Here is a 13,830-nt window from a genome sequence, read left to right on the forward strand (position 1 = left end):
CACTGGTGCTGCAGTGGCACACCCTGTGTCCGGTCTCGGGCCTCTCACTCAGACATCGCACTGGTGCTGCAATGGCACACCGCGGGTCTGGTCTCAGGCCTCTCACTCAGACATCGCACTGGTGCTGCAGTGGCACACCGCGGGTCTGGTCTCAGGCCTCTCACTCAGACATCGCACTGGTGCTGCAGTGGCACACCGCGGGTCCGGCCTCGGGCCTTTCACTCCGACATCGCACTGGTGCTGCAGTGGCACACCCTGTGTCCGGTCTCAGGTCTCTCACTCAGACATCTCACTGGTGCTGAGGAGGCACACCCTATGTCCGGTCTCAGGCCTCTCACTCAGACATCGCACTGATGCTGCAGTGGCACACCGCGGGTCCGACCTCGGGCCTTTCACTCCGACATCGCACTGGTGCTGCAGTGGCACACCCTGTGTCCGGTCTCAGGTCTCCCACTCAGACATCGCACTGGTGCTGCAGTGGCACACCCTGTGTCCAGTCTCTGGTCTCCCACTCAGACATCTCACTGGTGCTGCAGAGGCACACCCTGTGTCCAGTCTCAGGCCTCTCACTCAGACATCTCACTGGTGCTGCAGTGGCACACCCTGTGTCCGGTCTCGGGCCTCTCACTCAGACATCGCACTGGTGCTGCAGAGGCACCCCCTGTGTCCGGTCTCAGGCCTCTCACTCAGACATCGCACTGGTGCTGCAGTGGCACACCCTGTGTCCGGTCTCGGGCCTCTCACTCAGACATCGCACTGGTGCTGCAGTGACACACTATGTGTCCGGTCTCAGGCCTCTCACTCAGATATCGCACTGGTGCTGCAGTGGCACACCGCGGGTCGGGTCTCAGGCCTCTCACTCAGACATCGCACTGGTGCTGCAGTGGCACACCCTGTGTCCGGTCTCTGGCCTCTCACTCAGACATCGCACTGGTGCTGCAGAGGCACACCCTGTGTCCGGTCTCAGGCCTCTCACTCAGACATCGCACTGGTGCTGCAGAGGCACACCCTGTGTCCGGTCTCAGGCCTCTCACTCAGACATCGCACTGGTGCTGCAGTGGCACACCCTGTGTCCGGTCTCGGGCCTCTCACTCAGACATCGCACTGGTGCTGCAGAGGCACACCCTGTGTCCGGTCTCAGGCCTCTCACTCAGACATCGCACTGGTGCTGCAGTGGCACACCCTGTGTCTGGTCTCGGGCCTCTCACTCAGACATCGCACTGGTGCTGCAGTGGCACACCCTGTGTCCGGTCTCAGGCCTCTCAATCAGACATCGCACTGGTGCTGCAATGGCACACCGCTAGTCCGGTCTCAGTGCTGGAGTACCATCTAGTTGGAGGAGGATGGGGCTTTAGGCGCGCACTAGCTGGCTAGTTTAGGCGGCTCCTCCATAATGGTGGAGGAGCGTCACGCCACTGGTCAAAGTCAGTCACACAAAAATAAAATGATATTAAAGCAATAATATCATTTTATTTTTCTGTGATGGGGTCTGGCTGCTGGTGCATGCATGCGGAGCAGGCCATACCATGATAGTCAGGAGTGATGGACACTTAGAAGTGTGCATCTAAGTTTAGCCGGCCGTCTTAAGCTGCCCAAACAGACATGCGCACTTCTATTTCTCTGACCCAGCTGTGTTCTAAGCCGGGTTGGAGAAAAGACACAGGCTCCCAGGCAGTGTGTGAGCAGCAGACCAGGCCACCCAGACCAAGCCTGGTTTTTGCCCTCACAGCATGAAAGCAGCATCTGGATTGGGTGGGGAGCCTGTGCCTTCCCAGAGACTGCCGGGAGTGAAGCAGCAAGGCAGCTGTCGGGGCAGCGAGAGGTACTTTTTAAAAAATATATATTATTTTTACCCTCAATTTACCACCCCTCCCCCACTTCCGTTATGCAGCAGCCTCCACTGCAAATAAGGTAATGAAAGTTTAAAAAAAAAAAAACCTCAGCGCACATAATATTATCCCTGATAAATAATGGGGTATAACATGGGCCCTTTCAAACCTGTTAAATGTGCTGTTACCCCTTGCACAGATTTTACCCAGGCACAAGCCAGTTGTAACTACTTTGTCAAGAAACCTGAACGAGTGCAATTTGCACTCCCGTAATTATGAACGAAAGTGCCAAAAGAGATGTAAACTCTTTGCACCCGTTTTAGCACATGAGTCTGAATGGCTCCAAAGGTGGCAAGCCTGGCACCGACGTGGCATGACAGATGAAGAGAAGCGGTTTGCATCTTTACCTCGCCCAGTGCTGTAGTGCTGTAGTTTGTCGCTGTACACCGCCTCCTTGCTATAGGTTCGCTTTCTGAAAGGAGAAAAGACAAGATGTGGTCACAGATGGGCAGGAAACATGTAACACATTCTTTCACTCAACACTTTTAATGAAGTATTCATATATAAAAATGTTGTTGAATTTAGGAACAGACAGTTTTCCGATCCAGCAGTGCCTAATCTGGGACTAACGCAGTGCAGTAAACCCATGCTTAATTTGAGCCGGTAGATTCCGGTGCTCAGCACCGGCCTTTAATTATCAACACCAGCGCTTTTCATGAGCACCAGTTAAGGACACATTCATTTATGGGGAGATTAAGTGATTTGCCCAGAATCGCTGGATGTTGAGCCGATGACGAGAATCTAACCTGGTTCCACAGCTTCGAAGTCGGCAGCTCTGGCCATTACATCACATCCTCTCCCCACTTTCATGGTTAGTAGTTGGTTCTGTTTTAAGTGGCGCTGCTGGTGCAAGCTGCCTCCGGACGAGAGCCCTGCGACTTATTTTTTGACAAATTACCAATGTAGTAAACGTTCTTGGAGAGTGAAGACACAACAGAAGAAGCAATAGATTACCAGTTCCTTTCTCCCCACCTATAGACACAATGGGGGCGATCATCCCCTTTGTACAGTGTATAGTGGGCTAGAATTAATAAATCTGGACAGTAATTCCTCCTCTCGTGATGGGGAATATCCATTTGGACCTGGGAGTACCAGGTCCTATTCTGCATGGACTCCTACTGCTTGTATTGGATACAATTTACTCCGGGAACCCATAAATTGGGGGTCAACATGTGACAGAGGAATGGGGCTGATGTTATGAGGTGTGGAATCATGAAATCTAGACTCTAACAGTCAATGTATACATTTTTAAAAAATCTACTGCAAAGAAGGCAAGAAGGACAAGTGGGACAGTAAATCCTTTTTGGTTTAATTGGTCACAAAGGAGAAGAATTTTGAAATATTTTACAGGGTTAACACACCTGCTGCAGACATCTTAGTGTGCCCACCAATTTTCACAGGATAAAAGTAACTCTGAGGCTGAATGCAGTTCCGGAACAGTTGTGTTACTTGTCCAGTTTTTACTCATAAAATAGCAAAGAAGGTTAATGTGCCTGCTGAAAAGCACATAATACAACATGCTGTTTACAGATTTGTATTGTTTATGCATAGGTTAATGTGGGTTACTGCTTTTGACACAGAGATCCTTTTGTTACTTCAAGTTCATAAATTGAAAATCTTTAATTATAGCGCAATAAACTGTGAATCAGCATCAAGGCGCAGCATGCAAACTACAAGTCATGGATTTCAATTTGCAGGCTTTTTTTTCTCAATCTGTTGCTATTTTAAGTTTACAAGGAAAGGTTTCTTTGAGTAGTAATAAAGACTTGTTAGTATAGACAACTCTACTGACTGCACTAAGTTTAAATGCTGAATTTGTGTTTCTTTCACCATGCACTCCTAACACGCAATCTCTACAAGAATGGACGGTATGTGACTGCTACACCTCAAAACCGTTATTGTCTTGTATATCATTTCCTGTACATTAATTTACACACTTGATGAGTAGCGCTGTAAAATAATCTAATAAAACATAAAACATTTAATTTGTTACTTGTGTAGTTACGCATACATACAGACACATCTAGCTTTCTTTCAGTCGATGCACATCTCGTACATTGGGAGCGGGCAAGGGTGGTGAACAAAGTCAAAAACCTGCCTCCAAATCATACTGTCTCTTAAGTGCCTGTGAAGCCATAACAGGTTTGGGGCTTTTGTTTTCTTCCTTTGTATTGGCATCTAGATGATGAGCTGCAGAAAGCACCCCACAAAAGTGATTCTTAACCAAGAGCATGGCTGATAGCTCTTAAAATCAGGACTTTGCTCTGGGCAGATAACATACAGGCGCTGCTGAATTGTGTCCGATGTTGGATCCCAGATCCCGCTCAGAAATACCTTCCCTAACCGGGATCTGGTGGAATCCCCCTCATTTCCTGCACTGTCGACATCCTAGGTTCTGTTGATTGTTTGTTTCTACTTATCACCTTATCGGAGCCTGTGCTAAATGGAAGTGTGGGAGTCATGGTGGGTAGCAGGTGTCAGTCTCTACTGTCATTGAGAGGGTGGGGGGATTCCATTCTTAACATGGTAAAGAGTTGGGGTTGTTCTGTACCTTCACCTGTAGCTCCTACTCAAGAATACAAAGTGATTTTATTGGGTGCAGAATTGCACCCGGTAAAACAGGCTCAGTGTTCCCGCATTGGTGAACTGTGGAAGTGGGACCACCACGCCGCTCATAGCTGGGGTCATTTTCAACAAAGATGGTGGGAATTATAGTGGTCAAGCTACTTTGCTTCTGTTTAAGCATCTCCTAATGATGGATCCACTATGGTTCTCTCGTTTTGTGATGTGAAAAATACAGACTGAAATTAGATCTTTTCTAAAAACAAAGTCCACAGTATATAACAATAGTTGTAAGCTTAATAGCTACAAGCAGTTAATGTTGCACGTGAAGTGAGCTAATATCAACTGAAGTGGTGCTGTATAAAGAAAGTACAAAAATATAGAAAATAAAAAGACTTCCAATAATACGAACTATCATAACTATCTCATTAGAAAAATTGCCATCAGTATTTAATCGAAAACCCAGCTTAATTTAATGCACACATACATTAATACTAGTCCTAGCATTTCTGTGGATTAGTGTCTGAACGTGTGATTCGGTGTAAGTCAAATTTCTTTTAGATTTGTTTATTTAAGGTTGAATTTTTGATAGCCTATGCTTTGGATGCTATGTTTATGCAAACATGCTTTTGCACCCTATGTTTTCACATGCTACCTCATACAGCCAAGGAGGCTGGCTACAAGGGATCTGCTATATTATGTCAGTTTCCAAAGTAGGCAGATGACAATAGTGAAAAAAATCACGACTAGAAAAATATAGATGGGTGGCTGTCCTGTGAGCTTGAGGAGATGTTACTCTTTGCATATGGTTGGACCCCATGTGCAATGACACAAACAGGCCGAAAAATGATGGCCCGCTGGCTGAGATCAATTCAAGCATTCCATCCATCACTTTTGTTTATTGCGTGTCATCAAAATGTTGCCACTTCAGTAACTTGTGTAAAACACAAGGATCAGTAGCTTGTGATAACATTTTTTTTCAGCAAATAAGAGTCCAATCCAATAGAGCAGCATAGATTTCAATAATAATTAGGCCTGAGCAATTTTGTTTTGTTTCAGGAATGTGGTCGCGAAACAGTTTCAAGGAATTTCGCTATTATGAAAAAGGCATCAATAAAAGCCCTTAAACATGACATTTTGGGAATATTTTCCTATTTCATGGTGGTTTGTGAGCTACCACCAAATACAACAAGCATTGGCATAGCCAATAGGTCTCGCCTTTTTGGACCTTATAAGTGTTTAGCCATGCAACAGTTGCATAACTAAATACTTATAAGGTCCCAAAAGCGAGACCTATTAGCTATGCCAAGCGGCCGTGAAAGTGATCGCGAACGCGATCAAACATCAAAGCGGCCGTGCTGCCGCGAAAGTGAAAGTAATCGCGGAAAATCGCGGCGCGCGCGCGCCCGCGCACATGCAATGTGGCTCTAGGCTGGCCTGGTAGCACTTTTTGGAGCCCTCTCAAAAAGTCTCGCCAGTTCAGCGCATGCGCTGGGTCAGGCGAGACCTAAAAATGTTCAGGCTATGGACCCAAAATGTGAAATTCCACAGAATTTTGCGAGTCTAAACAGTTTCTCTAAACCTGTGGTCAATCTGTTAAATTGTATAAAACTCCCTCACAGGCAAATCCTGAGTGTTTCACAGTTCTGCAAAATGTTTTGTCCAGGCCTTATCATAACCTGTAGGCAATGTCAACCAGTTTGACCTTAGGAACATCATCTAAGCCTTCAAAAGAACAAGATCTTCCACAGAGGGGGTAGGAGAATACCACTGGTTGCGGTATTGACATCACACAAAAGGATGGATGCATGAAACTGGACTGTCCTGTGCTGGTCGTTTGATTTTGCATTATATAATTTACCGGGCTGGTACCTACCTGCTGCAGACGATGTAGATCGCTACCAGTGAGACGATGAAGACCACGCCAGCAGCTGCTGATCCTGCGATGAGGGGCAACTGCTCCCTCAGCTCTGATTTGTAGTCCTCTGAAAGATAAAGAGGGAGGCGACAAAAGGTAAAAGCACAGAGAGTAAACAAGGAATACAGAGTTTGGGTTTCATTCTGAGGATGTACATAATATGTATTTCTTTTTTTGAATTATGTGCGTCAGATTCAGAGATCGCATGATGTCACAGAAGGAATGGTACCGCTCGTTTTATTCTTTTTGTCATTAAAATTTCTTGCCCACATTTACTTTATGTTTCAGATGTCACTTGTGCAAGGCATATAGGCACTTTGCGGTAGGCCTGGGTATAAAATTCCACTCCACTCGTGGAGTTTTTCCCGCTCTGCAATCTGTGTAGAGCACAGCGTTACAAAAAACTCAGCGTAGCAGTGCAGTTTTTCCTCTTTTGTGGCTCACCAACATTAAGTTGACAAGCACGCGCATAGACAATTCAATGCTAGACCAACTCCCAGTGAGATTTCTCAACGTGGGCAGCTGTGGCAGGTCACTCTTGCTCGTGTCGAGTAACCTTCCGCTCGCGTTGAGAAAGCTGTTGCTTGTGCAGAAATAAGCTGCGCACTCTTGCGCAGCTCACAGTGCAGTTCGCGCTGATTTTACAGCGGGGGACAAACTCCCAGTGCTAAAAATCAGTGTGAGCAGCACGACTTACCTCACTCCGCCGCTTGCGTAACTCCGCGGAGCGCGGCAGAGTTTTTTGTCACTTCGCAGAGCTCCGCGAAATCCACCTAGGTCTTCTTTGTGGTGCAAACTGGTGCAAACAGCAGCACCAAATAATTTATGTGCACAGACACAATTAAACACAAAAAATGCACACTAATACCATACAAACATCACTTTGCGGTGTCAAGCGCCAGAACACATGTAGTAAAGCACCGGGTCACATGTAATCTACGTAAAGACGGTGTAACTGGGCATGATCAGCTCAAACACCCCAAAAAGCACAGGTTTTCATGCAAAGCTAAATCTACTCCAATAGTATGACCTTCCTTTTCATGAAGTCCAAATGCCTAAAGAAACCAGATGCAAGCAAGAGAATAGCGAAATATTGTGTGATATCTCTACACATTAAATGAGTAATTGCCACGAAATTACACATTTTACATGGCTTACCCATAGGTTGTTGTGCTCTTGTGGCTAAAAACATCCTCGACATGCATCACGTTGTCACACGCATTTTCCCCCCATTTATACAAAGCAGCATTGCTGACTTTCACGCCGTGCTGCTCTGCGAATGTTAGTTTTTCTGGACCTTTGTTTGTCCTGTGTCATACATTTGGTAAAATCATCTACATATCAATCCCATTTGGTCCCCACTACCTTTTCTTGTGAATGAAAATCTACTCATCCACCATCAATGACCGGGCGACCAAGATATTCCAATGCTCGCTTCAATGTACCAAACTAGATATAAATATATTTTCTCTGCGATTTCAACACATTTCCCCTACGTATAATAGATCTGGTATACTCAAAAAGTTAAATGTTGAAGCGTTGCGACTTCTCTATGATCTGGTATCCTATTTTTGGGTGGGAGGTGGCGGACATATCTTCTCGTAACTGTGGGCGTAAAGAGCCCAGTTGGAGTGACGTGGGGTACTCTAGAAAACAGGTCTGTAGCAACACATGCTTTAGGGCCGGTGCCAACAGTGGGTGAAGATATCAGATGCAAGTTTATGGATCTGCTGAGGCAGAAACATGAAATTCATTGATGGCAGAGAGGGAAGCCATCCTTCGTCAGATAAAGGAACAACACTCTCTTGAAAAATTGAGCTTTCAAATCCTTACTGACAGGAATATGATTTTTTTATGCCTTGAAGAGAATACCTAAGAGTATTTCATTCCAGATTGCTGTGATAGTGTTTATTTCTTGCCTTAAGTCAAAGTAGAAAAAATTACATTACAGTGAAATACAAATCTAATGTTTTGTCTTCCTACAGTTTGCATTCGCAGTATTAGTGTCCTGGCGTACCAGTGTATCCTGAGACCTCATGTTTGGAGAAAGGGGTCACTGCCGAGTACCAAATGCAAAAATCTCTGTTTCTATTGGTCACGTCTAAAAGGGCCTTAAGGTATAATCAAGTTTGACCAACTTGATTCTAAATCTAAAAATTGTGATATCGTTACATCTATCCGAAGAAAGTCGCAAAACTCCATGTGTGTCGTTCGACACGTGGACTGGAGGTTTCTCTATTGGGTTCATGAGCTTCCTAGTCCGAGGGATCAATGTAGCTCCAGTGGAGTAGTCAATTGTTTATAGGGACCACACAACCTTGGTTAATTGGAGGGTTAAAAGGATTAGAAACAGTTTTGATCACAAAGAATTATATTTGTTTTCCCAGATAGGTGAAAGAAGTGGCCAGACTGTACTCCCCAGTCTAGATGATCTGGATTCCGATATCAGGAGCTGGGCAAATGGTAAACATCTGTAATGCACAGCAGGGTCAAGGGGGGGAGGGCTCCAGTGTTGCTGGTGACAGTTTGTGCAGCTATCTGGTGTAAGTTAATGTGGCAGTCCATGCTCACCAACTTAACCGTGAGATTGTTGAGGATAGTAACAGAGTGCTTGAGAGAACCTTCACTTTAGGGGAGCACTCTCATAAGTGAGGTTCAGAGCTCTGGGGCCAACATTTTGTCGTTTCTGGACATCTTCCCTGCATCTCTTAGTAAAGGATCTCAGGAGAACTGAGGGTTCATATTATTAGCTGAGAGCACTTGGGCAAGAGCTCAATGTGGGGTGTCATCTTTTATGGAACCATAGCCTTTCAGGGAGAGAGATGTTTTGCACTCAGTATCACCCCATATCGAGTGCAAATAACTTGATTCAATGGAGGATAGAGGTGAATTCTAGTTTATGGACCAGACGCACTAACATGGATTTGCTGCCTTTTAGAATGCCAGTCTCAGTCTCTTCTGTCTGCACATCCAAGGGAGAGTTGGGAAGACGGCTTTGACTCCAGGGATGTGGGATGTGGACGACCATGCCAGACATCTACCACGGACTGCTAGCAGCCCTACTTTAATGGGGACATTTGTACATGAACACACTTTACCCACACGCACATAAGGTGAATGAAAACAGGGTCCGTGTTACGCGTGCCAATCAGTCTTTACGCAGAGGTGGATTGTAGATCTTTGCCCAAGTGCACTGCCCCCCGATGTCTCTAAACCATGCCCACCAAACAGTAGCCTTTAGGTACGGATGGAGACGAGTAACACAATCCTGCATCTATGAAAATTTGACTCAGACTTTTTGGTTCCTCCTGGTCCCGGCGGGAAAATATGTCTCTGCTGGGGAAGCACTGGAGTCAGTGTCCTGGGTGTGCCTTAGATCAGGGGTAACAGGTCAGCCAAACAGAGGAATCAGCAGGAGACAAGCATTAGAGAAGCCAGTATGTCTCGCCTACTCTTTCTGAATGTTTTAGCCATGTTGTACAGCAGCACGGTAGCTGAGCAGGATGGCTAAAATATCATAACAAGCATTGGCATAGCCAATAGGTCTCGCCTTTGGGACCTTATAAGTGTTTAGCCATGCAACAGTTGCATAACTAAATACTTATAAGGTCCCAAAAGCGAGACCTATTGGCTATGCAAAGCGGCCGTGCGGCCGCGAAAGTGAAAGTGATCGCAATCGCGATCAAACATCAAAGCGGCTGTGCGGCCGCGAAAGTAATCGCGGTAAAGCGCGGCGCGCGAGCCCTCGCACATGCACTGTAGCTCTAGGCTGGCCTGGTAGCACTTTTTGGAGCCCTCTCAATAAGTCTCGCCAGACCAGCGCATGCGCTGGGTCAGGCGAGACCTAAAAAGGGCTACAATGTGGCAAACAGTGTGCGTTATAGCACTTTTCTTTTGATATGGAAGGAGGTCACACAACAAAGGAACGATGGAGGAGGCAGGAGGCAATACAGAGGTCAGGTCGGGAAATAATCCCATTGACAGTCTGCCGTGTCTGCGTCACAGCTCTTTTATTGCAATAGCAGGCGAAAGCAGCAATGATAGGACGAAGTGTGGGGCGCTTGCAACACGGCGGACTGGTGGGGAAAACAAGCACTATGATGTGTTCAGTTGTGTCTGCGTGGTAGAGTTTTTTATGTTATGGCCGTGGTTGGGGGACAAGAAACAACAGAGGCAGGGTAAGTGGTAACAATAAATAATGGAGGGGTGGGTGGGTAGGTGTTGCAAGGAATAATGGAGGAAGGATGGGTCGGGCAAGATACAACAAACGGAGGGTGGAGGTAGCTAGCATCAACTGAAGAGAGGGAGGGTGGGTGGGGGTTGCAAGGTACAATGGAGGGAGGGCATTTCTAGTTGCAAGCAACAACAGACAAGGGAGAATGGATTGGGGGTTGCAAACAGCAACAGAGGCAGGGAGGGAGGGAGTGGCTTTAGGGCAAGCAACAACAGAGGAAGGGCAGACGGGCAAAGAGATAAACATCTGAGGGCGGAGAAGTACACGAGGGAGCCTTCAGGAAAAGACTCACTATGGTAAAGTGCTCAAACTCAAGGAAAACGAGCTTTGACAAAGCCAATAGGTCTTGCCTATGCGAGAGCTATTGGCTCTGGCATGGTGTTTTATCCATGTAGAAAACCACTGTGCCTACTGTTCAGCATGGCTAAAAGTTAGTGGCATGGCATGGGGTAGTGTAGATTGGGGTAGAGAAGAGTGGGGTGGATTGGGGTGAAGTGGGGTAGATTAGTGTAGAGTGGAGTGGGGGCAGAGTGGAGTAGAATAGATTGGGGTGGATTGGGGTACACTGGGGTAGATTTAAGTGGGGTACAGTGGAATAGATTGCGGCAGATTGAAGTGAGGTAGATTGAATTGGGATGGAGCGGGGTAAATTGTGGAGGAATGGGGTGGACTAGAGTGGAGCAGATTGGGGTAGATTAGAGTGGCGTAGATTGGAGTGTGGTAGATAGAGGTAGGGTAGATCGGAGTGGAGTGGTGTAGATTGGAGAAGAGTGGAGTGAATCAGGGTAGATTGGGGTGGAGTGAAGTGGGGTAGATTGGATGGGTTAGATTGGGTGGCCTATAGTAGGATAGAATGGAATTAGGGGGTTAGATTGGAGTAGGTTAGTTTGGGGTTGAGTGGGGTGGGGTAGATTGGAGTGGGTTAGATTGGACTGGAGTGGAGTAGTTATGAGTGGCGTGTGGTAGATTTGAGTGACGTGGAGGGGGTAGATGGGAAAGGAGTGAGGTAGATTGGGGTAGAGTGGAGTGGGGTAGATTGCAGTTGGTAGACTGAAGTGGGGCAGATTAAGGGAGAGTAGAGTGGGGTAGATTGGAGTGGAGTGGGGTGGATTGGAGTTGGATAGATTGATTGGTGTTGAGAGTGAAGTGAGATAGGTTGGGGAAGAGTGGAGCGGAGTGGTGTAGATTGGGTGGATTAGAATAGAGTAGATTGGAATGGAGTGGAGGAGATTGAAGTGAAGTAAATTATAGTGTGGTAAATTGAAGAGAGATGGTTGGAGAGGGGTGGGTTGGAGTGGGGTAGATTGCAGTGGGGTAGGGTGGAATGGGGTCGATTGGAGTAGGGTGGGGTAGGTTGGAGTGGAGTACAAAGGGGTAGATTGGAGTGGGGTAGACTTTGGCGGGGTAGATTGGGGAGGGGAAGAATTGGAGTACAGCAGTTTGGGGTGTGGTGAGGTAGATTGGTGTGGGGTGGAGTGGAGTGGGGTGGATTGGGTGGAGTGGGGTAGATTTAAGGAGTGTGGTAGAATGGAGTGGAGTGTGGTAGGGTGGCATGTGGTAAATTGTAGGGGATTGGAGTGGGGTTGATTGGGGTGTGGTACATTTGAATGCAGTGGTTTAGATTGTGAAAGGTTGGACTGTGGTAGATTGTGGTAGATTAGGCGATTGTCGTGAAGTGGGGTAGATTGTGGTTGAGTGGGGTAGAGTGGAGTGAGGGGTAGATTAGAGTGCAGATAAATTGGATTGATTGCGGTGGAGTTTAGAGTGGAGTAAGGTAAATTGGAATGGAGCGGGGTAAATTGGACCTGAGGTAGAATGGTGTGGAGTATAGTAGGGTAGATTGGAGTGGAGTGGGGTAGATAGGATTGAAGTGGGTTGGACTGGGATACATTGGAGTGGGTGGATTGGAGTAGACTGAAGTGGGGAGATTGGAGTAGAGTGGGGTAGAGTTGGGTTAGATTGAGTGGAGTGGGGTAGGTTGGAGAGGAGTAGATTGGAGTGGAGTGGGGTAGAATGAAGTGGGGTACATTGGAAAGGAGTGAGGTAGATTGGGGTAGAGTGGACAGTGGTAGATTGGGTGGATTGGAGTGGGTAGATTGGAGTGGGGTAGATTAGTGCAGAGTGGAGCAGGGTAGATTGGAGTCGAGTGGGGTGGATTGGAGTTGGCTAATTGGTTGGAGTTGAGATTGGAGTGGAGTGAGATAGATTTGGGAAGAGTGGAGCAGAGGGGGTAGATTGAGGGGATTAGAGTAAGGTAGATTGGAACAGAGTGGGGCACAGAGGAGTGGGGTAGATTGGATTAGATTGAAGTCTAGTAGATTGAAAAGGGAGAGTTTGGAGTGTGGTAGATTGGAGTGGAGTGGGGTGGATTGGAGTGGGGTAGAGTGGCATGAGGTAGACTGCATGGGGTGGGTTGGAGTGGGATAGGGTAGGTTGTATTGGAATATATGGGGTAGATTGGAGTGAGGTAGACTGGGATGGGGTAGATTGGGGAGGGGTATATTGGTGTAGTGTAGATTGTGGTGGAGAGGGGTTGGGATATTGTGTAAGGGTCAGGGCCCTGGGCTTCCATGCAGTAACAATGACCACAAATAACACAGTGGTATAGTATCAGGAACTGGCCCAGGGCGCGTGCACCCAGTCCCTTTTATTGGCAGGATCATCTGACTGGTGACACCTTTGATGGATGGGTATGGGATGAGTATTGAGGCCAGCCCTCAAGGAGTGGCTGGTGGAAACACATCTTTTACAAAGACTAGAACAGGACCAGCCGGTCACTACATCCCTCCCAAATTTTATTAAAAATGGAACAATGAGTCCAAACTGTGAGATAACAACAAAAATTCCAATGAGTCCATTCAGATTGCTGGCAAGCCAGGAAAAGTGGACAGGTGCAGCTGGGAGCACCAGGCATCATGGCATGCCTCCATCATTTTAACCAGACTACTCTAGGCATGAATGCAGTGTAAACGAAGTCCAAATTTCTCGCCAGTCCATGTTGTTACAGTCTGCCCGGGCACTGTAAGTTCTGTCCAACCTGGTCTCACTGCATGGAAGTCTATTTATAATGTTCGCAGTGAAGGTGCATTTGGAGCAATACTGAACTCTATTGCTGACAGTTCTTCACAGGGACACTGGCTCCAAGGATAGCAAGCCTCCAAAGACTGATGACTTCCGGGTGACTCGTAACCAGTCTTCCTCAGATGCCGCAGTGCTTCCAGCTGCCT

At 47.0% G+C, this 13,830-nt stretch overlaps 1 protein-coding gene across 1 annotated transcript in view; it reads right to left on the bottom strand.

Moving 5' to 3' along the window:
- The window catches only part of LOC146785328 (ephrin type-B receptor 1), a 793,299-nt gene that overhangs the window by 153,721 nt on the left and 625,748 nt on the right, over positions 1-13,830 (bottom strand). Inside the window, exons 8-9 of the mRNA XM_085634314.1 lie at positions 6,328-6,436; positions 2,237-2,301 (exon numbers count right to left, since the gene is read on the bottom strand). Of these exons, the coding sequence (XP_085490440.1) occupies positions 2,237-2,301; positions 6,328-6,436 (174 nt within the window). The remainder of the gene's footprint in view (positions 1-2,236; positions 2,302-6,327; positions 6,437-13,830) is intronic.

The sequence above is a fragment of the Triturus cristatus genome, chromosome 11 (genome assembly GCF_964204655.1).
Source record: "Triturus cristatus chromosome 11, aTriCri1.1, whole genome shotgun sequence".
In the NCBI taxonomy this organism is placed as follows: domain Eukaryota; kingdom Metazoa; phylum Chordata; class Amphibia; order Caudata; family Salamandridae; genus Triturus; species Triturus cristatus.